General features: G+C 39.1%; 1 protein-coding gene across 3 annotated transcripts in view; it reads left to right on the forward strand.

Moving 5' to 3' along the window:
- The window catches only part of CRPPA (CDP-L-ribitol pyrophosphorylase A), a 191,090-nt gene that overhangs the window by 56,711 nt on the left and 109,144 nt on the right, over positions 1–25,235 (forward strand). For all 3 annotated transcript variants that reach the window (XM_077811420.1, XM_077811419.1, XM_077811421.1), the window contains exon 4: positions 21,080–21,184. In XM_077811420.1, coding sequence (XP_077667546.1) covers positions 21,080–21,184 — 105 coding nt within the window. The remainder of the gene's footprint in view (positions 1–21,079; positions 21,185–25,235) is intronic.

Below are 25,235 nucleotides of genomic sequence, written 5' to 3' on the forward strand. Positions count from 1 at the left end.
AAAATTATTTTCAAAGACTAACAATTTTCTTATATAGCAGATCTCGGGGATTATGCAGGGAAGAGTTGGCTGGAAATATGAAAGGAAGTTCGCTATTGCTAGGTCCACTGTAGTAGTAGTTACTCATAGATTTGCCTTTTCAGCACGTACATGAGTATAGGGAGCTACGTATGTGTGATTTGTAAACTTCTGAAGTACATCTTGAAGGGGAATAGCATCATTAGGGTTTTTCTTTCAGGCAAAATATCTAGATTGATTCTGGGACTTTATGTGGGTGCCATCTTTGCTGAAGAAATGAATGTCTGTTAAATTAACATTGCCTGGAACAATTGAGATTAAGTGAAATTAGTAAACTAATTGTTAACTAAGACATTGGTACTTAGGTACTCCAAAGGCCCATAACATTTAGGGTAATACTATCAGTAGGAGCTGAAGTAAGTGGAAATATATTTAATCATGACTGGAGGGAAGCATTGATGGCAGACACAATAGGCTCTTTTTGTTGTTTTTAATGTAGCTGTCTGGAAGGGAGGTAGTAACATCCAGTTGTGGTCAGTAAGGAGGTGCAGTGTGACAGAACTGAGGTTGTGGATAATGGGGAAACCCACTTCCCTGTATATAGACATTTTGTAATTCATTGTGGCCTTTCTGAAGAATCTTGGACTGCTGACATTCTCCTTGTCACCTGAAGTTGTGGCTGTGGAGTAGCTAAGGATTGTAACATGTCAAACTGTTGCAGATAATGGTTCAGAGGCTTGGCATAAATGACAGACTAACAAGGCCAGGTTACACTGCATCATCATGGGAAGCAGTTATTGATTTTCTTCTTAGTCTTTTTCTATTTGTTTTTGTTGTTCCTTTTTTTAAAAGAAATAGGAATGGTGTAACTAAACTTGGAAAAGCAAGCTAAGAAAAATTCTGGAAAGGGTATGTGGGAGCTCAGAAGTCAGGGCTGCGCACACGTTTTGTGAGACTGTGGTGTCTCAGATTCACATTTCAAACATTCTGTAGCTCCATTGGTCACTCATGCCTGTTCAAATGTGATCCATTGGGCTGGAGGTTGACATCCATTCAGACAAAAAAGATACTTAAATCTTTGCTTGAAATCCTTTGGTTATGAATTGATTGTGTGGAGTATAGATGTTTGTAAAAGCACTGAAAGTAGTGTTGAATCACATTGTGTTGTACATTAAGGTGAGGTAGATGGACAGATCTAACCATAGTCCATAATGAGTCATGATGCAAACCCTTTGATATTTTTCAAGGAGGACTTGGAGAGATATTTATAGCAAACATATTGCCTCCATAGGGATGATCTGCTACAGTAGTGATGTCAGTCAACCTCTATGAATCCATCCCATATGTATTTGAGAATCACTATATGTTGTGTTACAGCTTAGGGTACATGTGCATTTTGAGCTGGAGGTGTAAAGTCCAGCTCAAGTAGACATATCTGTGATAGCGCTGATTGAGCTGGTGCATTAAAAGTAGAGTATAGCCATCATGGCATGAGCAGTGGCTGCCTTGGGTACATACCTAGCATCTTGGATGGGTACATACTGTGATAGCTAGGCCCTACGGCCGCTCATGCTCCCGTAGCCACACACTACTTTTAGTGTGCTGTCTTAGTGAGAGCTAGTGTGGGTATGTCTCCTTGAGCTGGAATTTACACCTGTAGCTCAAAATTTAGATGATAATTGCACTTTTCTTTTACTATACTAATATGTGTGTGTGGGCTGTCCTGCCTCTTGTCAACTCTATTATGGAACACAATGATAGTGCATCAAAAAATTAATAATGAATTGGCCAGGAACTGGGTAAAATCACCTAATATTTTTAGAAATATACTCAATAGAGTTGTACAGACCAACTAAATAACAAACAGAGCAATGCTGGATTCTTTCTAACATGGAGTCCGCGATGTAGACTACTTCCACCTGCCTACAAAATATAATCAGTAATTATACTGTTATGTTTGAAAAACTTAACTTTATTTTTATTGCTGTACTTATATTTATGTGTTAAGTTTCTGGCTGCTTTTCAAGTTTTCTGAAGCATCCCAGAGGGTTATTTATTTGTGTAACACTTTTTGCCTCTTAGGTTAATAAAGAGCTGGATTTTAATCCTTGCTCTCTCAAAAGTGTTTTTAGAATATAGAAGTACTCATTCTCTCTCTAAAACAGAAGCATTGATATTTAGTGGTATAGTAAAGTAGCATGGGTTCATTTGAGTTTGCAAAATCCCACATCACTAGATCTTCTACAAACATGAGAATCTGTATAGATTATAATATTTAGTGGCATGATAATGTAAAGCTAGGGAATATGTATACTTGAACAATTTTAAATTTTTCTTTGTGTAATCTAAACATAAAACCAACTTGACAGGGGAAGAAAATTCTGATCAGTTCATAGATTCTACGCTCTTTTATCTTTTAGAAAAACATTCAATCTTGATTTTAAAATTGTCAGTGATAGACAATCCACCATGATGCCTGGTAAACTGTTCCAGTGGTTAATTACTCTTACCATTAAAATTGTATGCCTTATTTCCAATCTGAATTTGTCTAGCTTCAACTTCCAGCCACGGGATCTTGTTGTACCTTTCTCTATTATTTGGAAGAGCTCACTACTAAATACTTCTTCCCTGTGAGGTACTTATAGACTGAAATTGTTGCATTTTACTGTCTGTGTTACTAAATAGATTGAGCTCCTTGAGTCTGTCATTAAAAGGCATGTTTTCTAATCCTTTAATCATTCTTGTGGCTCTTCTCTTTTCCATTTATTAACATCCTTCTTGATTTGTGGACATTAGAACCAGACACAGTATTCCAGCAGTGAACATCTATGCTGTAAGAATGGTATACATTATTTGTTCCTAGATATATACATTTACATTTAGCCATATTAAAACACACATTGTTTGCTTGTGCCCAGTTTACCAAGCAATTCAGATCACTCTGAATCATTATGTACTGCTCCGCCGATTTTTGTGTCATCTGCAAACTTTATCAGTGATAATTTTGTGTTTTCTTCCAGGTCATTTATAAAACAGTTAAATAACATAGGGCCAAGAATCAGTCCCTGCAAGACATCACTAGAAACAGACCTGCTCCTGTATGATTCCCTGTTTATAGTTGCATTTTGAGACCTATCAGTTAGAAAGTTTTTAATCGATTTAATGTGTGCTATGTTAATTTTATATCGTTTCAGTATTTTAATAAAAATGTCATGTGGTACCAAGTTGTCTGCCTACAGATGTCTAAGTATGTGATGTAAACAGGACTACCTTCAATCAATCAAATTTGTAATCTCATCAAAAATAGATATCAAGTTAGTTTCAAGGATCTGTTTTCCATAAACCCATGTTGATTTGCATTAATTACATGACCCTTATTTACTTATTTATTATTCAAATATCAGATCAGCTGCTCCATTGTCTTGCCTGGGGTTGATGTCAGACTGCCAGGTCTGTAATTACCTGGGTCCCATATGGTTCATCCTGTTTACCCTTTTAAAAACTGTCACAACATTAGCTTTCTTCCAGTCTTCTGGAACTTTCCCAATGCTCCAAAACTTATTGAAAATCAACATTAATGGTCCCGTGAGCTCCTCAACCAGCTCTTATAAAACTCTTGAATGCGAATTGTCTGATTTTAAATTGTCTATCTTTAGTAGCTTCTGTTTAACGTCCTCCAGGGATACTATTGGGATGGAAAGAATGTTATCATCACTATAGATGAAACTATAGCATCTGTTTTTTCCCCCCAATACAGAACAGAAATATTTATTGAATACTTCTGCCTTTTCTGGATTATTATTGATAATTATACCATTTCCATATAGTAATAGACCAGTACTATTGTCAAGATTCCTTTTTTTCCTATTTTAAAAAAACTCCTTTTTATAGTTTTTAACTCTACTGGCCATAAATTTCTCCCTGTGTCCCTTGGCTTCCCTAATCAATTTTCTACAATTTCTAATTTCTGATTTATATTAATTACTCACAACTTCCCCATTCTTCCATTTGTTGTATTTTATTTTATTTTATTTTACAGCTGCCATCACTACCCTTGAAGCCCAGGTCATGTTTTAACCAGCATAGCTTTCTTCCACTTTTTGAGCATCTAGTAAGGTGTCTTAAATGATTCCCAATTATCATATGCATTTTTCTGATTAAATACTTCCTCCCAGCTAATTTGCTCATAATTGTTTTCAGCTTTGTGAAATTGGCCTCGGATGTATATTATTGGTTTGGGCTTTATTCTACTTGCACTTCATAAATGTGATCAAGAATGATCACTTATATCTAAGCTACAGTTAATTTTTAGTTCTGTGATCATACGTCCATGGGCAGCTAGGACTTCAGATATGATTGTTTGACAAGAAAACATAGTTTTTCTGTTTCAGGGCTGTAAGGCTCATTCTCTCATATGACAGGTTTCAGAGTAACAGCCGTGTTAGTCTGTATTCGCAAAAAGAAAAGGAGTACTTGTGGCACCTTAGAGACTAACCAATTTATTTGAGCATGAGCTTTCGTGAGCTACAGCTCACTTCATCGGATGCATACCGTGGAAACTGCAGCAGACTTTATATACACACAGAGAATATGAAACAATACCTCCCCCCACCCCACTGTCCTGCTGGTAATAGCTTATCTAAAGTGATCATCAAGTTGGGCCATTTCCAGCACAAATCCAGGTTTTCTCACCCTCCACCCCCCCACACAAATTCACTCTCCTGCTGGTGATAGCCCATCCAAAGTGACAACTCTCTACACAATGTGCATGATAATCAAGTTGGGCCATTTCCTGCACAAATCCAGGTGCTCTCACCCCCTCATCCCCCTCCCAAAAACCACACACACAAACTCACTATCCTGCTGGTAATAGCTCATCCAAAGTGACCAATCTCCCTACAATGTGCATGATAATCAAGGTGGGCCATTTCCAGCACAAATCCAGGTTTTCTCACCTCCCCACCCGTGTGTATGGGGGTGGGGGGGTGAGAAAACCTGGATTTGTGCTGGAAATGGCCCAACTTGATGATCACTTTAGATAAGCTATTACCAGCAGGACAGTGGGGTGGGAGGAGGTATTGTTTCATATTCTCTGTGTGTATATAAAGTCTGCTGCAGTTTCCACGGTATGCATCCGATGAAGTGAGCTGTAGCTCACGAAATCTCATGCTCAAATAAATTGGTTAGTCTCTAAGGTGCCACAAGTACTCCTTTTCTCTCGTATGAAATAGGGTTGCTGATTTATCTAAAAGCATTTTCTGTATTCTGCTTGTTCTGTTTGTGTTTGGGGTTTTCTTGTTTTTGTGTGTGTTTAATGCTACTCACACAGACTTCTCTGTTTGGACTGCCCCATGTTCCGTTCTTTTTCATGGAGAATTTTGAAATTTTTGTTTTTCATTCCAAATCAGAATAAAACCAGATTTTGAACAACCAGAATCCTTCACAAAACAGGTTTTTTTTCCATCCAGTTCTTGTCTGATACACACTGACTCCTGCTCAAATATAGCCCATTGGCGGGCTTGATAATAAATCTAACTTTTAGTATGCATTGTTGACACTTTCCTAAGAGATTTTACCATTGCCTCCCCTGACATGTTTTGCCCACACAGCTTTTCAGTCGTCCTGGGCTATTGAGTAATAGGATTTTTCCCGTCCGGAAACCAGTTGAGTTTGCTAATCTGTTTTCAGAAGAACTATATTTTAATCTGACGTTAGTTCAATAATTTTTTAATTTATTCAAAATCTGAAGCAAGATTGGTGGTCTATTGAGTAGCCTTGATTATTTTAGAAAGTTCTGTACTTAGTTAGTTGTTTGGCACAGTAGTAGACCCAGGATATTGTGTGAATCCTGTGATGAAAATTAATTAGGATAAATTGGGGAATTTTTCAGAGAAGTTGTATGAACCATTTACCAAAAAAAAAAAAAATCATTTTGCTAATGGAATAATTACTCACATTTGATGGTACTCCTCATCTTGTAGGATCCCAAAACACTGTACTAACTCTTTATATTGTGCCAATATTGCTCCCCACTGAAAAGATGCCACATCTTTTATGAAACTTGGCAGCTGCTTAATAGCACACTTCATTTAGGGCAGGATTTGAAGAGGAGTACTGTATTCAAGTTTAGGAAGACATATTATAATTATGCACTTGGAAACTGGCACACTTTTCACAAGTACGGAGGGATCTGTCCTGAGAAGTCACAAGTAGACTGTACCTGCAACAGCATAGTGCCTCTCATAACCATTGGTTTTTTTGTACTAACTCAGAGGGAAGAATGCTAGCCACTGAATCCACACCAATTCATGCAGGAATCCTCCCCTCATACAAATTCTGTTCTGGTTATACTGCTTAGCTTCTGAGATCTGAGATGCTCCCAGAACAATGAGCTTTTCACTTTTTGGTCAGTAGTTCAAATCCATCAATTAATAGATTAATAGATTTTAAGGACAGAAGGGACTATTATGATCATGTATTCTAATCTGTTCTCCTGCATATCACAGGCCATAGAATTTCACCAAATGCTTCCCTAGGTAAATTGTTCCAATGGTGAATTATCTTAACTGTTAAAAAGGTGCACCTTTGTTCTGATTTGAATTTGTCTGGCTTCAGCTTCTAACCATTATGTTATGGTTATGCTTGTTATGCTTTTGATTGCTAAATTAATGAGCCCTCTATTTTCAGAAATCGATTCCCCATTTTGGCACTTGTAGACTGTAATCAATTCACCTCTTAACCTTGTCTTAGATAAACCTAAACCGATTGAGCTTCTTTAGCCTCTCACTGGAAGGCAGGCTTTCAGATCTTGAATCATTCTTGTACCTCTATTCTGAACCTTTTCCAATTTGTCAACAGCCATTTTAAAGACAACATGCCTCTTAAGTCCTTCAGAGATCAGTAGTAGATTGTTTTGAATTCCAATTTTACCAGGGACAACTGATGGGTAACTACTCCTCCTCCTATGTAAGGCAGAAGACCATCTACTAATTATACCCAAATTCACATCTTATGCCAACCAGTTTACATCCTGACTTTCATTATGTCAGTCAGTCTGCCAGCCTCCTCTCAGCCCTATCTGCAGCCACACTGAGCTCCCTGGCTTTTATGGTGCCCACTACCACCCTTTGCTATGTTAGACTGCCCCGGTCACCCAGCATCATGTGGCAGCTCTTTAGCAGTGAAGTCATACCCATTTTTTTTCCTTTCCACAGTACAGCAATGATTTGGACTGGAAAGACACAGAATTGGTATTTCATTGTGGAGGTGTTCATCTGTGGATACTCTGGGTATGCAGGAGTCAGAGGTCTCTCTTTAGCTTTCCAGTAGCCCTCTGGATTTCCACAGAGATAATATTGGTGGATGTGGCATCTTTAAGCAAGATGGGGATGTGGTGTTTTTCTTTATCTTGATGACTGGTTTGTCTGGACCACTTCCTTTGCAGAGACAGAACAAGAAACAGCCAGGTTAAGGCTAAGATTTCAGATTGGCTTTTTTGGACAAAAAAGGACAAGAATGTATTCACTCCCCTAGGATACTCTGAGGCACAGCAAAGGATTGTATTCCACTCTCTGAAAAGAATCCTAAAATGAGATCTGTATTTCTGTTATCCAGAGTTTCTCTCAGTTCTTAGAATGCTCTCCAAGTGTTCTTGGTCTATCACAGTGTTATATTAGGATCTGGTCTCCTGATCCTGCTTCAACCTTAAACACTTTCAGCAATTTTTCCTTAGGTCAGGGGTAGATGATGACAATCTGTAAACTCCATATCTTCTCTCACTCCTTAGCTAGTCAGGGAATCTCTTATCTGGTGTCTGGATCGGAGGAAACTTTCAGGGAATTTCCCATTTGGGATCCATACAGTATCTGTATCACGCTAGATGCCAATCTTTCCAAGTGTGGAGTGTCACAGGAAAAATATATAGTCCTGGTACTGTTGTGATAACTGGGCCTACAAATTTATTCTAATTGTGAGCTCAACTGTATAAAGTACATGAAAGTTCATGAGATGGCACAATAATGTATAATAATTAGGAGGAGGAATTGCTCAGTGGTTTGAGCATTGGCCTGCTAAACCCAGGGTTGTGAGTTCAATCCTTGAGGGGGCCATTTAGGGATCTGGGGCAAAAATTGGGGATTGGTCCTGCTTTGAGCGGGGGGTTGGACTAGATGACCTCCTGAGGTCCCTTCCAACCCTGATATTCTATGATTCTAATACAAAATGTTAATGGCAAAAAGTATAAAAGGGAGACAGACTGAATTAGTCCACACAAAAATGCCTACTAATATAACTCAAGGATTGTGTTAAAATCATGCTTGGTAAACAAGAGAAGTGTGGAACAAGAAATCAATGAACCAAAATCGGTGTGTCAGAAACTAGGCCTAATTGATAGACAAAATAATGAGGGGATGGACTATTCCATCCACCATTCCCTTTGTGGGTCCTTAAGAAGGTTTTGGGAACTAAAGCTGACTGCTGGCGTGAGCTTTACCATTATGGCTGCCACCCACACTGTCTCTTGGGACACCAGTCGTTTGTTATCCTTGACAGATGGCTGTACCAGAGTGGGCCACACAAAGGGACCAAGATGACACTGCAATCTCTACCAGCTCCAGCAGAATCCCAAACACCACTTGGGATGTAAGACTGTCACAAATGCTTTTGTGTGTTCTTTTCCTGACCCACCTTATGTCTTCTCCTTTTTCGTTCTCTCGAATAAGAGTCTGACTTAGTCATCCAAGACTGTATATTTTACAACACTGCTGTAAGTCTGTAACCAGAATAGGGTCCCCAATTTTGGTTGGATGTATTCCTGGAGGTTTCATCACATGACAAATTTTAATAAAAGATAAATCTTTAATTCCTGGAGATTCAAGGACAACCTTGGAGGGCTGGCAACCCTAGACCAGAAAGAGGCAGCTAAAAGCAGCCCTATGCTGGTACGAGTTTGCCAGATCTCAGATTCGATAAAATCATGTTCTATGCCGGTCTTTTTCCAGTGTTCATCCTTGGGTTCATTGAGGGGGCTTTCTCAACTGGATCTTCCGAGTAGCAGTGCAGAGTCACATGCTCTTCATCCACCAAGTCTTCCAGAACATCCTCCATAGTGCCTACCTCCTTGTCTTGACCCTCATCAGCATCCTGAAGGCTGGTAGGCGTGAGGAGGGGGTTGTGAGCCACTTCAGGCTCTCTACTGGGCCCCCCTTGACTGCACCTTGTCCATCTTGTAGAAGGGGCATGTACAACAAGCTCTCCGGACTGAGTCTTTTGTCCTCCTATATAGGAGCCTCAAGTGTTTGATGTGTTCTTGGCATTGGGCTGGAGTGTGCTGAATGACTGCTTTAGTCTTTGTGAAATTTCCCGTTAGAGCTGTTTTTCTGCTGCTGCGTGTGAAGTCATGGAGAGTGATGTACTCCAACCACACATTGATCAGTACCTGGGTCAGCAAGCCAAGCAGCTGCTCTGAGCAGGATTCATGCAGCTGAAAGCTGTTCTGATGTAGTCAGTGCAGCTTACCAACAAGTGCCAACAAGCTGGCGACAGGCAACAGTTGCCCTGCTGATGTCTAGGAAACTCCCAGAGGATGCAGCCAGCTACTGTCTCATCTCTCTCCTCTCAACCACCAGCAAGCTTATGGAAGGGGCACTGCTCCGCCCTCTGTCTGACATTATCAAAGATATCCTCCCAGTGGAGCAGGAAGGATTTTGCCTGATGAGAAACTGCTGTGACCAAATAGTTTCACTCACCGACCACATTGAGGCAGGATTCCAACATAAATTGAAGACAGGGATTGCCTTTGTTGATTTGTCCTCGGCATGTGATGCTGTCTGGAGAGACGGCCTCGTCCTCAAGATCTCCCACGTCATTCACTGCTGGCGAACGATCTGTCTCTTGGTGGCGATGACCAGGGACCGCCACTTTAAGGTACACCTTAATGGCCAGATCAGTAGACCAAGAACTCTTAACTCAGGCACCTCTCAGGGCACTGTCCTGGCCCCAATACTTTTTATTCTATACACCACGTATATACCAGAGACAGAGTTGAGGAAATTTTGTGTATGCTGATGACATGGCCCTAGCTACTCAGCACACAAGTTTCCATATAATCAGCTGCACTCTAACCCAAGATCTTAGCAAAATGGCTGATTATTTCCAATGCTGAAACTTAGGGCTAACCTGAAAAAAATTCATGGTGACCGCTTTCCGTCTGAACAATAAAATGGCTAATACCAAACTTAATGTGCAGTTCTGTGGTGAGAGTGTCAGCCATGAGGCTAACCCAAAGTATCTCGGCATTACACTTGACCTTTCAACAATACCTCGTAAACATCACGCACGATAAGGTTAGGTCTCGTGTCACTTATAATGAAACATCATGGGGCTCCAGACCATGGATCCTACAAACCGCAACAATAGTCTTGGTACGTTCTATGGCATAAATGATCGAGTACATCATATCTGAGTATCCCCTTCATTCTTTCGCCGGAAGCTTGAAGGACATTCACCAGTTCACTGCTGCAGGAACATGCTAGCTATCAAATCTAGATATAAATTTGTAATCATTGCTACCTACCCAAGCCATATGAAAGAAGTAATACAGCTCATTACTGCCGGTGAAAATGAGGACAGGGATCTTTATGTATTGGGTAAGGGTCAGGAAGAAAAGCATTCAAGGCATTGTGGGAATGGGGGAAGGACTACTGAAACTTGAGACCTGACACACATCCCTTACCCCTGCCCTCACTAAATGGTGTGTACTTACCTACATCCCTCAGATGTGCTAATTTACTTGTTCTCTGTTGCTTTCAGACGTGCTTCTGGAGTTTAGATGTAGACAACGGGGGTTATGGCACAACCGCATGCATGGACACATGTATAGTTGTTAGTATAGCTGTAACCTCAGTGTAAGAGAAGCAGCAGAAACACACAGGACACAGAGAAAGAACAAAGAAGGTTCCAGACACAGCCAGAGAAGCCTGAGTAGCCTGACCTTGAGGAAAAAGAAGCTGAGAGAGAGCTGTTGGGTAAAGAGAAAGGGGCTTTAAACTGTGAGCAAAGAAACTGTTTCCTGTTGTTTGAGTTTTATTGTGTTGAGGGAAACAAGACTTTGAACAGTCTTTGTAAATAAACAGGACTGTACAAAAGAAATACTTGACTCCATCACCAATCTTTCCTTAAAATGGAAACAACCCATTAGATTCTGAAAATTGGGTACCCATTCCAATCAAAAATGGATAACCGTATAAAGGTCTTGAAGATTCATTTAACTGGAACCTTACCTTTTTGTAAGTTATGGTTTCTGTTTATTTTATTTAGCCATGTATGTCCCAAGAATGAGTAAGTGTAACACCAAATATTACAAGACTCAGCAACACTGTTTCCTTCAGTTTGAGAAGTTTAACTCTGTTATGATGGTATGCGTTTGGGAAGTACTAAAACTGGCTGGCCCAGGAAGTGAATGAAACTGCACGGGCAAGGGAGCAGAGCCGTTTAATTGTTTCCTATTGGCTAAGGAGTTATCCCTCATTCTGCTCTGATGGAATGGAACCACAGGAAATAATTATTCTGTAAGATGTTCTCTTTTGTGCAGCCTATGTGAAGAACAGGTTGTGACGCTGTATGGAATATGGATGACCATTTATTATAATATTGATACCAATATTGTAGAAATTGCAAAGAATCTTACAAGATATGCCATGTAAGGTATCAGTGGCTAAATATGATTAACATGGTTATATGTATGTATAATCTTTGTATTGTGAGTTATAAATATGTGTGGTATATTTGTATTTCAAACTTGTGTTGTGTATCTCGGTGACACCCTCAGACAGATTAGTATCAGCACTATCCAGCCTGCTTGATGGCCTATCAAAGACAATCAACTAGCAATGAACCCACTGAGAGAAGCCAGGGGTTACATCTATAAATCAGCAGGAGATGTAAGGACATGTCTGTGGACAGGGGACTGCAAATGCTTTACCATGCCCACATACTGTAGGTTTGTGTTTGGGACAAAGGAAGTATAAGCCACATGGCACGGACCTGGGTGGATGCATTGTTTTTTTTGAAGTTATTAATCTGTTTTTGACACTGAATAACTGTCTTTGGTAATTATTGTCTCTGGCACATCAACAATGGAAACTTGCTCAGTTTGCAAGGGACAAGAACAAAAAACATAACCTAAAGCTTTGCCTGTAGCTAATTGGTTTTGTAGTTAAAATGCAAGATTTATTTGTGTCAGTTCAGAAGGGCCCCAGGGGAATGATTCTGTATGATATGTTTGGTAATTCTGTAGTCAAAAATTAGAGTAAAAATGTACCACAGAACTAGACAGGATAGACAGACACATAAAGAAGCAGCTCTGAAGCAATAATACTTTTAAATATTAACTTATATGTGAAAAACAATAAATATCCTATTTCAAGGACAATGAAACAATAAACTGCTGAGAATTTCTGATACTGTAAATGTAATAGACTTACTGTTCTAATTACCCATGAAATGTCATCTCACAGCTGCATTCAAAATCAGTGATAGGGACCAAAAGGGTTAATGGCTATTAACATAAAAATAAGAATAAACTCAAAGCTTTTCTCTCTTGAATTGTTAGAAGAGATATATCAGAAACAACTTCATGGTTTTCAGCAAATAACAATATGCAGAGGAGGAAGATGGTAAGGTGTAACGTGCAGCTGCTGTTGCGGAGAAACTCAGTTTCCTAGTTTTTATGTTAGGGAATCTCAGTAGAGTTAATTTTTTAGGATACAACACTCATTTGTGCTCTGTTTTCAGAAAAATCCAAAGGAAAAAAATGTGCATAAAAAACTTCAGAGTTAGTATATGTAATTTACAAATGAAAATGGTAAGGTCTGGATACTACTCAGCTGATTACACCTTATTTGGACATGTTGTATGTTGGTGTAAATAGTCAGCAGCCCTGTGATACTACCATTCCTTGTCTCATCTTGCGAAGCACATCTCACTAGGCTCCTAAAGTAATAGGGTGGATGCCATATAATTGTTGCAAACATGATTTCATTTAACTTGGGTATATGGATTAAACAGGATTTGAAAATTGCTTAACTTTGTGCTAGCAGGGGGACCAGACTTTAAGGTTCCACACTGAAATCTATTGCAAACCATCTGGGAATGAATCACTACAAAACTGTGGATCTGTGTCAAAACACAGTAAAGAACATACAAAATTTAGTAAACTTTAGTCTGTACACTGTTGCTGAGCTGTGTATGTATCTTGACATAGAATACAATAAAATACAAATATAGGGTGTGATCATCTTCAAACAATTCTGAAAACCCCAAATATACACATTTTACTTTCTTGATTATCCGAGAGCTCAAAAGCATCTTTAAATAACTGTTTTTTCTTCTTTGTTATTCATGATGTCAAACCCATCTGGTTTCTTTCTGTTGTGGATGTGTTTGACGCCAGAGTTCACAGCTGTGTTTCCACCAACTCAAATCTCTGCTCCAAAATTTAAACTCTGCCAATAATTTCATCGAGCTTGGCATCCATAACTGTTATGGCCAACTGTACTATGTCAGGCATTATGTGAAAAGTTTTGATCAAACTGAACTTATATTATTATCTATCTGGATAGCCTGTCTTTTTGAGGCTCTGGCTATTCAGGGCAAGAAACATGTAGAAATTAGAATAATGGTATTTGGGATGCATGGGTCACTGAGAATTTTGTTTATAAATGTCCTGCTTTTATGAATCATAGACATTTCATGGTTAGGGCTGAATCTCATTATCTGAATTTCTCAAACAAGTAGCAAAGCTTCCAAAAGCAGCACATTAAAAACAGACTTAAAAATTCACTTGTATGCAAAATTAATCTGAGCTGTCCTTGAACTATGTTCCTTTCATTTCACTATTTCTCACTTGGCATCAGTGCATCATCTCCATAGACTTGCAAAGGAGTCTATTATAAAAAAAAACAAAAAAACCACCCTGTTTTTATGTTTAAACAGTTACAGGTAGTGAACAGAGTGGTAAATATCACGGAGTACAAGTGTTAGTGAAATATGTTTTTAATTATTACTATACTTGTGTCATATTTAATTTCTTGAATTCAGCCATACCCTAAAGATGGTTTATCCCATAGATTAAATTCCCCCCATAATGATGTATAATTAATACACTACTAAAATAAAAATAAAATTTTAATTTTATTTGTAAGCTAGTGATTTCAAAGATCTTCCTTCTGCAAACTCCTTCATCTATTCTAAGACAATAGTAAGGTTTACATCTTTCTGGTCTGTGATTGTATAGAGGAGAGCGAAGGTAAGACAAGATTATGACGATCAACAGATGGCGCAGGCAGTGGTGTTTATAAGGAGGGCTTTGGGATGTTTGACCACTGGGAGGCATTCATGGATGGAAGACTGTTCTCGTCGCATAGACTGCACTTGAATAAGGAGGGTAATACACGTCTGGGATAGAGGTTGGTACAACTGATTAAAAGAGCCTTAAACTAGGAATTTGGGGGAGACAGTTGGGAGACGCTCATGCAATCTCCATGCCTGATTCAAATATTGAACAGGAGGAAAATCAAGTAAAGAGGATATAGCAATGGAGAAAGGAACAAAAGAGTGTAGGAGAATAGACAACAAGAGGAATGATTGTGCCAATACCACTGGCAGTAACAGGAAGGTGATACTGGCAGTGAAATGATTGTACCTAATTGGGCAAGGAATGTGGTTGAAGCCAAGAAGAAACAACTGAGATGTCTGTACACCAATGCAAGGAGCCTGGGTAACAAAACAGAAGAACTAGAGCAACTGGTGCAGGAAGTGAAACCAGATATGATAGGGATAAGGGAAACATGGTGGAATAGTAGTTGTGACTGGAATACGGGTTTTGATGGATATGTGCTGTTCAGGAAAGACAGAAATACAGGTGTAGATGGTGGAGTAGCGTTGTATATTAATGACAAAGTAGACTGTAAGGAAATGAGAAGTGATGGAATGGATAAAATGGAATTTATTTGGGTCAAATCACTATGGGGAAGAATGGTTACAGAGGCTCCACTGGGACAGTGCTTGGGATCTGCTACAGAGCTCCAGGATCCTATTTGGATATATAGAGAGAACTTTTTCATATTTGTAATGAAATAAAGACTACTGGGAATTGTGTGATTATGGGAGACCTTAATTTCCCAGATATAAATTGGAGGGCAATTGCTACTAATAATGATAGGGCCCAGATATTCCTGGGTATGATGGATTTCTTCACCAAATAGTCACTGGACTAACAAAGTGATTTAGTGTTGGTAAGTAGCAAGGAGCTCATAGAACAACTGGTTTTAGAGGGCAACCCTGGATAGAATGATCATGAGTTAATTCAGTTTAAATTAAATGGAAGAATAAACAAAAGTAGGTCTGCAAACAGGGCCCTTGATTTCTAAAGGGCAAACTTAAAAAAAATTAAGGGAATAAGGGAAGAAATCCCTAATGGAAATGGACTGAAGAAATCCAGGATCTGAATATGGAGGAGACTTGGAATTACTTTGTCAAACTTGCAGAAACTATCTGAAGCCTCTATCCCAAGGAAGGGGAAACAATTTGTAGGGAAGGTTTACAGAAAAAAATTGGATAAACAAGCAACTCAAACAGGTTATTAAGAGAAAGCAAGAAGCCTACAAGGGATGAATCAGCAAGGAAAGCTATCTCTTGGAGGGCAGAATATGTAGGGATAAAGTGAGAACTGCCAAAAGCCAAGCAGAGTTGGCATTTACAAAGGAAATTAAAACCAATAGTAAAAGGTTATTTAACCAGATAAATAAAAAGAAAACAGGGAAAGAAAAGTGGGACCACTAAGGATTGAAGATGAGGTAGAGATAAAATATAAGCCTGGTATGGCTAATGGGAACAAGGATCTGGCCAATAATGAGGTTTTTTTAATGAATCTTTAAAGTCAGAGGTTGTACCCTATGACTGGAGAACTGCAAATATATAGTACCTATATTTAAGAAAGGGAAAAAAAAGTGATCTGGGAAACTACAGGCCTGTTAGCTTGACCTCGATTGTATGCAAAGTCTTAGAACAAATCATGGAAGAGAAAGTAATTAAAGACATAGAGGTGAACGATAATTGGGATAAAATGTAGCATGACTTTATGAAAGAACACATCAGACCAACCTGATCTCTTTCTTTGAGAAGATTGTCCAGATTAGAAACTCAGTTAATGGAAATTTAGGGTATGGCTACACTTGCAGATGTAGAGTGCTTTGAGTTAAACCAGCCTTTGGAGAGCACAGTAGGGAAAGCGCTGAAATCTGTCCACACTGACAACTTCAAGTGCACTGACGTGGGCACATTTGCGGCACTTGCAGCGGCATTGGGTGCGGTGCATTATGGGCAGCTATCCCAGCATGCAAGTGACTGCAATGTGCTTTTCAAAAGGGGATGGGGTGGGGTGTACTGTGACAGGGAGTGTGTTGTGTGTATGTGGGGGGAGAGAGAGTGGGTTTTTGGGGGGCTGAGAGCATGTCACCATGCTCTCTTGTAAGTTCAGACAGCAGCAGACCCCCTTTCCTCCCCCGCCTCTCTCTCTCTCACACAGCATTCCACACTAGTGGTTGCTTTGTCTCAGAGCAGATAAGCAGCTGGCTGTCAGAAACGGAGCTTTCAAAGGGCATTCCTACAGTGATTCAAAAACAATGACAAGAGTGGCCGCTTGACTTAAGGGGATTATGGGACGTTTCCGGAGGCCGATCAGAGCGCAGTAATGCAACACCTTGTTCACACTGATGCCCGGGCATTGTAGCCAAGGCACAGCAAACGTTATTCCACTCGCCGAGGTGGAGTACCAGGAGCGCTGTAGCTGCAGAGTCAGAGCGCTCTATGTGCCTTGCCAGTGTGGACGAGTAGGGCGCCCGGGGCTGCTTTAATGTGCTCTAACTCGCAAGTGTAGCCAAGCCCTTAGTAGATCTAATCTACCTGGATTTCAGTAAAGCATTTGATACAGTTCCACATGGGAAATTATTAGTTAAATTGGAGAAGATGGGGATTTAATACAAGAAGTGAAAAGTAAGTAAGGAACTGGTTAAAGGGGAGACTGTGCTGGGTAATACTAAAAGGTGAACTGTCAGACTAGAGGAAGGTTACCAATAGAGTTCCTCAAGGATCAGTCTTGGGACCAATCTTATTGAATATTTTCATTAATGACCTTGGCACAAAAAGTGGGAGTGTGCAAATAAAATTTGTGGATGACACAAAATTGGGAGGTATTGCTAATAACAAAGCAGGACTGGGATATCATACAAGAAGATTTGGATGACATTGAAAACTGGACTAATAGAAATGGGATGAAATTTATTAGTGCAAAGTGAAAGCTCATGCACTTAGGGACTAGCAACAAGAAAACGGCGAATGAGTCCTAGGATGTATCCGGTGATGTATTTCTGGAAGAGATGGAGAAGTGTTATTACCACTTTCCAAGGAACTGGTGAGACCTAATACAGAATACTGTGTGCAATTCTGGTCTTCCATGTTTACGAAAGATGAACTCAAAATGGAACTGGTGCAGAGAAGGGTTACTAGAATGATCAGAAGAATGGAGAACTTACCATACAAGAGGAGACTTAAGGAGCTTGGCTTGTTTAGCCTAACAAAATGAAAGTTGACAGGAGATATGATTGCTTTCTATAAATACAACAGAAGGATAAACACCAGGGAGGGAGAAGAGTTATTTAAGTTACGGATCAATGTTGGCACAAGAACAAGTAGATATAAACTAGCTATCAATATGTTTAGGCTTGAAATTAGAAGAAGGTTTCTAACCATCAGAGGCGTGAAGTTTTGGAACAGCCTTCCCAAGGGAGTAGTGGGACAAAATCCTAACTTGTTTCAAGATTGAGTTTGATAAGTTTATGGAGGGGATGGTATGATGAGGTTTCCTACAATGGCATGTGGCCCATCTGTGACTGTTATAGCAAATATCTCCAGTGACCATAGATAGGACAGGATTATAGGACAGGGTGGGCTCTGAGTTACTACAGAGAATTCTTTTGTAAGCGTCTGACTGGTGGGTCTTGCCCAGATGCTCAGGGTCTAACTGATTGCCATATACGGGGTTGGAAAGAAATTTTCCTTCATGTCAGATTGGCAGAGATCCTGGGGGTTTTTCACCTGCCTTTGTAACATGGGCACAAGTCACTTGCTGGTTTGAATTAGAGTAGATGGTGGATTCTCTGTAACTTGAAGTCTTTAAATCAAGATTTGAGGACATCAGTAACTCAGCCAGAATTTATGGACCCACTTCTACAGGAGTGGGTGGATGGGGTTTTGTGACCTGCAATGTGCAGGAAATCAGACTGGATGATCATGATGGTCCCTTCTGTCCTTAAAGTCTGTGAGTCTGTGTTACTAGAAAATAATTTGTGTATACATACCTCTTAAGGAGGGAAAATTTTTAATAATAAATGATTGATTGGCATTGAGACCCACTTGAAATACCACCAATATTAGTGGTGTTTTTGAATATTTTGTCCCTAAATCCAAATGTGTGCGTAACTTACAATCCCATATTATATATATGATAGAAAGCCTGATTCCATGCTGCAGTATATTTGTTGTGGATGTGATTTAGTTCTTTAGTGTATGGCATATAACAGCTTTGTGTAATGTAAATAAAATTGTGGAACTTTTTTCATTGCTCTTGTTATGATTGTATGAATAGTTTCCTGAAACAAGTTCCCTTTCTTTTTAGGTGTGTTACACCTTAATTCATGCTCCTGTTTTATTTTCTTACCTAAAGCTATTAAAAATGGCTATGGAAATATACTGCTAAAATTCAGCTTTTTAAAAAAAAATTGGAGGGATAAAAAGCTTTTCTTGCTGGTTGCAAGATGACTGACTGGAAAACCAATTATTCTTATTCATTTAAGTATTACACTAAGAGGCCATTAGAATTTCATACAGTTCTATTTTCTTTATCTGATATATTCCTTTAGGCATTTCACAGATACCTTGCAAGAGATAAACAGGAACAAAGGGAATCTTACATCAACATTGTTATTTGTCAGAGGGCTGTTCTACACTGGGAACTTACATTGGCCTAGTTATGTCTCCGAGGGGTGTGAAAAATCTACAGCTGCAGAGACATAGCTATGCTGACTTAACCCGTAGTGTAGACAGTGCTAGGCCTGTGGAAGAGTTCTTTCATAAACCTAGCTATTGCCTCTCAGGGAAGTGGGTTAACTACAGCAATGGGAGAACGCTCCTGTTGCTGTAGTGAATGTCTACAATGAAGCTGCTGCAACTGTGCCACTGTAGCATTTTAAATATAGACATACCCTTACACTTAAACTTACTGAGGAAATACAAGACTATTGTGAGTCACATTATAGTATTGTTGCTCCTACCTTCTGTAGTCAGCCTAATAGACTTTAAAGAAACTCACAGCTGACATGTTAGGTTTTGTTGTTGTTTTCTGTTTCCTAAATGGAACAAGAGAGAAAAGGAAGGCGGGGCAGGAATCTAAAATAACTGTATTGGGTTACTTTCTCTGTTGCTCCGTAAAATTTCTCAATTTCATACTCCCTGCTTATATGTCAGGACTGAAGTATATGAGTATAAATAGTTTGGGTTCACCCCCACTCCCTGCCCACTGTTGTGTTAAAGTGTTCTGGTTTGGTTTTCCTCTTCTAAATTGCTGTCTGCTACATTTAATTGTGTAGTCATGCTATATTTTAATTACTCAGAGCTTGGAGGACGAAAACTTTTTCCTATGTATTTTTCCCTGGGCTCTGATGTGAACTCTTATTTTTAAATAATAACTGCAGTTATTCCGGAGCATTTGCAGCTATATCTGAGTGGTACCCTAAGTCAGAATTTAGAACTATTTATGTTAACTATGTGTTCCAAAACTGAACATGATAAACAACTTCTCTGCACTGAGCCCGGCACTTTTGCAGTGCCTACCAAATCCAAGGAAGAAGAATTTAATAGTGAAATTTGTGTATAGGAGACCTGCTAGATTCTAGAGGTTTGGACACTTTGCACTGCCTGAGCAGTACAAACAGAACATAATCTAGGGAATTTCCCCTGCAGTGCTGTCGCCTATGCCATCCTCACCCCTTACATCCCTGTGCTGGGAGATGAAGGGTGCAGAGTTCTAACACAATTCTGAGCTGGTTTGTAGTCCTTTAGGGAGTGTAATGTAGCCTAAGGGCTGTTTCACTTGCATCAGGGCCATTACAGCTTGAGATTCAGGGAGTCATGTACCGCAGTCTATGCTTTGTGATGAGTGTAGCTTGGCTCTGGAAAATCTGTCCCCTAATTTTGCTGTCCTGTCTGAATATTTTTGCCTTTCAAGTCCTCGATAATTAGATGTGCTCAGCTGCTTGAAAGGTGTGAGGGGTGAAGAAGGAGGGTGTTTTGGGAGAGTGCCCTTTCATGCTGATAGGAAAGCAAATGGAATTCCAGCCCCTTGTCTTCATCTGAAAACTTGTGGCTATACCATGGAGACTTGTTACTCTAGGGTTCTGTATGTGTGTAAAAATGGGAACAAATAAATGGCAGATGCACAGATCTGTAAGGGATGTGGGAAATCTCATTTAACTCCCTTGGCCTCCATCTCCCACACTTCAAAAGACAAAATGAACAATGTATTTAAATGAAAAAGCCCATTCTTCCATGGCTAGCTACCCAGCTCCACATCCTTATGAAGTTTACTGTTAAACTATTTCCATGATACCCGTTAGAAATTAAGGCCTCATCAGCAGCCTTTCATAACTGTAACTTCTGATCATCAAAGTTCAGTACCTAATGGTGTGGCAAGTCTATCTAGACTCATGAAAGTCCATAAATTACTAGAGTCTGGCATCGTGTGAACAGAGTCGGCTTCCTGGCATAACTGCGCCAAAGCGCCTCAGTCCTAACCTACACAACTGTAAAGGCGCCAGTGCTGTGGATAGAACTCTAAGGACACAAAATGTGGTTAAACTAGACAAAATATTTTGTCATTTAGACCATTAATATGGTAATTACACTCTTAAATATAATAACAAATTTGTTCTTGTTTTAATTGCTACAGTGTACTGATTATGACCTGGATTATGGGACAGAATGTTTGCACTTGGCTCTAAAATACTGTAAAACAAATGCCAAACTTATTGAAGGATCGCCTGATCTCTGGAAGGTAAGAGCAATATTGATTTTCTTTTATTTATTTGTTTAGTAAAAACACCACACCAGCTAAAATATCAGATAATTACAAAATATTAAAACTCCTTAAGATTTAAAGTAATTATGCCTTTGTTTTACAAGTTTAAAAATTCTAAAAACTTGGGAATGGTTTATAACAGTTGAGGGGTAATGTATAATAAAGATTGGAGGTATTTAAAGAAATAATTCTTACCCAATTAAGGGTTGAAGAAAGAAATTATTCCTGTATTTGCAGTTCTTCATGTAGATTGTCAGTACAGATTCACACTCTTGAGGTCTGCTGGCTTGGAACCCTTTGGAAAGTTCTGAATATTGTGAGGCTTCGTGGAGTTCACCTTAAGCTTTGCAACATTCCATGAGTGGTCATATCAAGAGGTGTGACCCCCACATGCAGCCTTGGGTCTTTTTAATTTCTTGGAATCTTGAGTAGACTCCACAAGAGTGGAGATGGAAGCTGGTGAGTGTGCATTTGTGCCAACAAGGAACTTTGAAGAGTTCCATTTAAGATGGGTTGCTTCTTCCTGCTTACAATATTGCCAGTACAGATTCCCATCCTTTGGAAATGGATAAAAGAAACAACTTTCTAAGAAGCTGGTTTTGAGGAGGAAACTTGGGGCCTGATCTACTGCCCATTAAACTCAGTGGAGAGCGTTCAGTTGACTTCAGTGGGTATTGAACAGTTACTGGGACTGCTCTCCTGAAGCAAGCATCAGATTTGGAAACCATATTAAGAGAGCAAAGCTGCATAATGATGTGGATTGAGCTCCAGGTCGCGGCTCTCTGTTTATTTGGGTATATAGGTGGAATAAAACGGTAGCTATCCCAAACTCTAGGTGTCCTTAAGAGCTATTTAAAATGTAGCAGCCCTATAATATATAGTAGTAACTAATTAAACAGTACAGCAAGATGAGGAAAAAGTATCTCAGCCTCCTTAAATACTGTCCCCCAAAAAAGGTCTTCATCCACAAAAACCCCAATAAAAAGACACTGAAGGTCAACACTTTTGAGCTATTTCACATAAGTGAGAAACAAGTTCCAACGCTATAGGGTCTTTTGGATAACTCTTTGACAGCAACTTCCTTTCTTTCAATCAAAGGGACTCAGTTTTGACTGTCTCAGTCGATCACAACCTTGGCAGTATAGCAAGGGGAGAGAGGTTGTCTCTTAGACAAATATCAGGCCACTTAAGGCTTATAGGTAAATGCAAACTGCTTAAACTCAATCAGAAACCAACAGGCAACCAATGCAGACCACAGAGCACCAATACAATATGTTAACATCAAGGTTCCCTGCTTAAACAGCATTCTGTCACTTTCTGAATAGAGTTAAGATGCAGTCCCAAGTATACCATTGTAATCTAGTCTTAAAGTCACCAAGAAATAATTGACACAAGCAAGGTACACATGGGAAAGAGAAGCCTTTGCTGCCACAAAGTACCAAAAAAGCAATAGATTTATGAAAATTTAGGAGGCCTCAGATTTTTGTCATTTTTTAAAATTTTGAACAGGTGCAGTTAGTATTCATAGATAATATGAGCTCACTGGGCTTGGTTCCACATTGAAGGAGCTCAGATGCCCTTCTAGGCTCCTTGGTCTTGACTTCATTTTGACTAGGGGAACTTGCCCAAGCACACCATCCATTTATGGTGCCAAAAAGAGAGGTCACTCATAGTACATATTCATAATATGGTCGTCCCTCCCCTTTTATACATATTTTAACCAGCAGTGACAGGGTAAATAATTCTGACCTTCAAATTATTATTATTTGGCATCTATTGAGTTAGTATCTCCTTGAGTTGAAGAGGAGCAAATCATGCCATTTGGCACTATTATTTTAGTCTCCCCACAATCTCTGGCAAATGTCACTGCTTTGGTGACACATGGGCAGGGAGATTTGATTTAAATCAAATTGATTCAAATCATGATTTAAATCATTAATCAGGAAGCCTCGATTTAATCATGGATTTCTACATAAAAGTGCATTCTTGTTGGTTGTTATCATCTTAGTACATATTCTTCACAATTCAGAGAAAGATGTAGGTTTCATTTTTAGAAGGTACACACTATACGTTTTTAAAGTGATTTATTTTGAAAACTTTTCAGATTAGTTTTACAGCTATATCAGAAAATGAATGATTGTTTGGTTATTTCATTTACCAAAGGTAATTGAAGCAGATATTTATGAAGTCATTGAGAGGTGAACTATCTCCAGTTCAACAGGTTAATCATTAATATTTGGAAGATTTTCTTGCCATGCTGTACTAGAAGGAGAACATCACCAGACAGACATTTAAATTGTTTTATTTAACTAAAACAACGTTATGTATTCCGGATTTTTTTTCTTTAACAGCAAACATATTTTAACAAAACAAGCATATGAATTGTTGAACTTAGTGAAACATTTAAGTTTTATAAAATCAGGTTTGCTTTTGTTAAAATTGTTTTTAACTAAAATAGTTAAATGACATTTAAAAAAAACCCAGAAAAATTAAATCGACTATGTCAGCCAGGTCAACATGAGGAACTTAAAATATTGGCTTCTATAGCTAACTCAGTCGTCTTCACCTTCATTTTCCTGTTTGTTCGTAATCTGGAATGAAAAAACAAGCTTTTCTGCTTTTTCAGGCCCCAAACGATTTCTCAATTTGGAATGATTTAGTCCAAAGGAAGAAAATATTCTTTCTACATCGGCAGAAGAAGCTACTGCTGTTAAAAGTGAGATTATCACTTTAACGGTCTCTGAATCCAAATGCTTAAGTGACTTCCACCAGTTCACTGGGGTGACTTTCTTTAAAACATCAGCAGCAAACGTATATTTCTTGACTGGTTCACCCTTAGCTCTGAAGTTTATTATAGTTGGCATTATGGAGGGATGATTGTCCATGTCATAGCCAACTCCTCTTCTTCAGCAGTTAAAGTTTGACCCTGGTAACAAGTATTGAGAATATTTGCAAGAAAATGAGCTGGAGATAGTGCTTGTCCCATTCGGTTTTTTAATGCTTGTAATTTAACTCTGTCATTGCATATTTCTCTTTTTAAGATCTCACTCAGTTCCTTGCAAAATTCAACAGCATCAGCAATAAAACCGCTATTTCCCTGCATTTTGTTCAAGGCGACAGAAATAGGCTTCAGGGTACTCAGCATGTGTTCAATGTTTCTCTTAAGCCCAACGTTGAGAACTTTGGCTGTGACAGCGCCATCTATTTTTTCCATGATTTTGTTCACAAACTGTCATCAGATTAGGCCAGTTCTTGATATAGTGTTCAAACCAGTCCACTACTGAGCTCCATCACACGTCTTGGGGGAGAGTTAGCTTGGTTCCTCCCACTTTGTTCAGAGAGCTGCTGAAAAGTGGTTGTTACGGAAGTATTTTGCAATTTCAACAACATTAGCCTTTATTTCTGGAACACTGAAGTCTTTGGCTAGGAGGTGCATCAAATGAGCATTGCAACTGTATAGTCATTAGTGTGGGACTCTCTTCTAAATAATTTCTTCTCATCTTGGATACATTTGCAGCATAGTCTGTGACCAAGCTGCATACTAGACATTTGCATTTTTTTCACAGTTTGTACTAGCTTTTACTGCTACTTCTTGTAAGTATTCTGCTGTGTGTGCATTTCCTGATGTATCAGTTGTTTCTGTAAGGAAGCCATTCCCTTCTTCTGTTGTCACACAAGCACATACAACAGGCTCATTGTGGACATTACTCCACCCATCAAGACTCAGGTTAACAATTTAATGCTCTACAGCTTTTGCATACTGCTCAATTTCTCTTTCATACACTTTATCCAGCAATTTGCCTGCGACATCTGCTCTGTTGGGTGGACTGTATCCTGGTCTTAATGATTGAACCAAGTTAATGAAGTGTGGGTTCTCAATCATACGGAAGGGAGAGTTTGTTGTATAAAGAAACAGGGCAATTTTTTCGACAATTACCTCTTTTTGTAATTTGCTGGGTTTTATTACAAACTTATCTATGGCTGTTTCTGGATGATGGAGGCTTTTTTTTTTTTCTTTTTGCTGCAG

Source organism: Eretmochelys imbricata, chromosome 2, assembly GCF_965152235.1.
Source record: "Eretmochelys imbricata isolate rEreImb1 chromosome 2, rEreImb1.hap1, whole genome shotgun sequence".
NCBI classification, from domain to species: domain Eukaryota; kingdom Metazoa; phylum Chordata; order Testudines; family Cheloniidae; genus Eretmochelys; species Eretmochelys imbricata.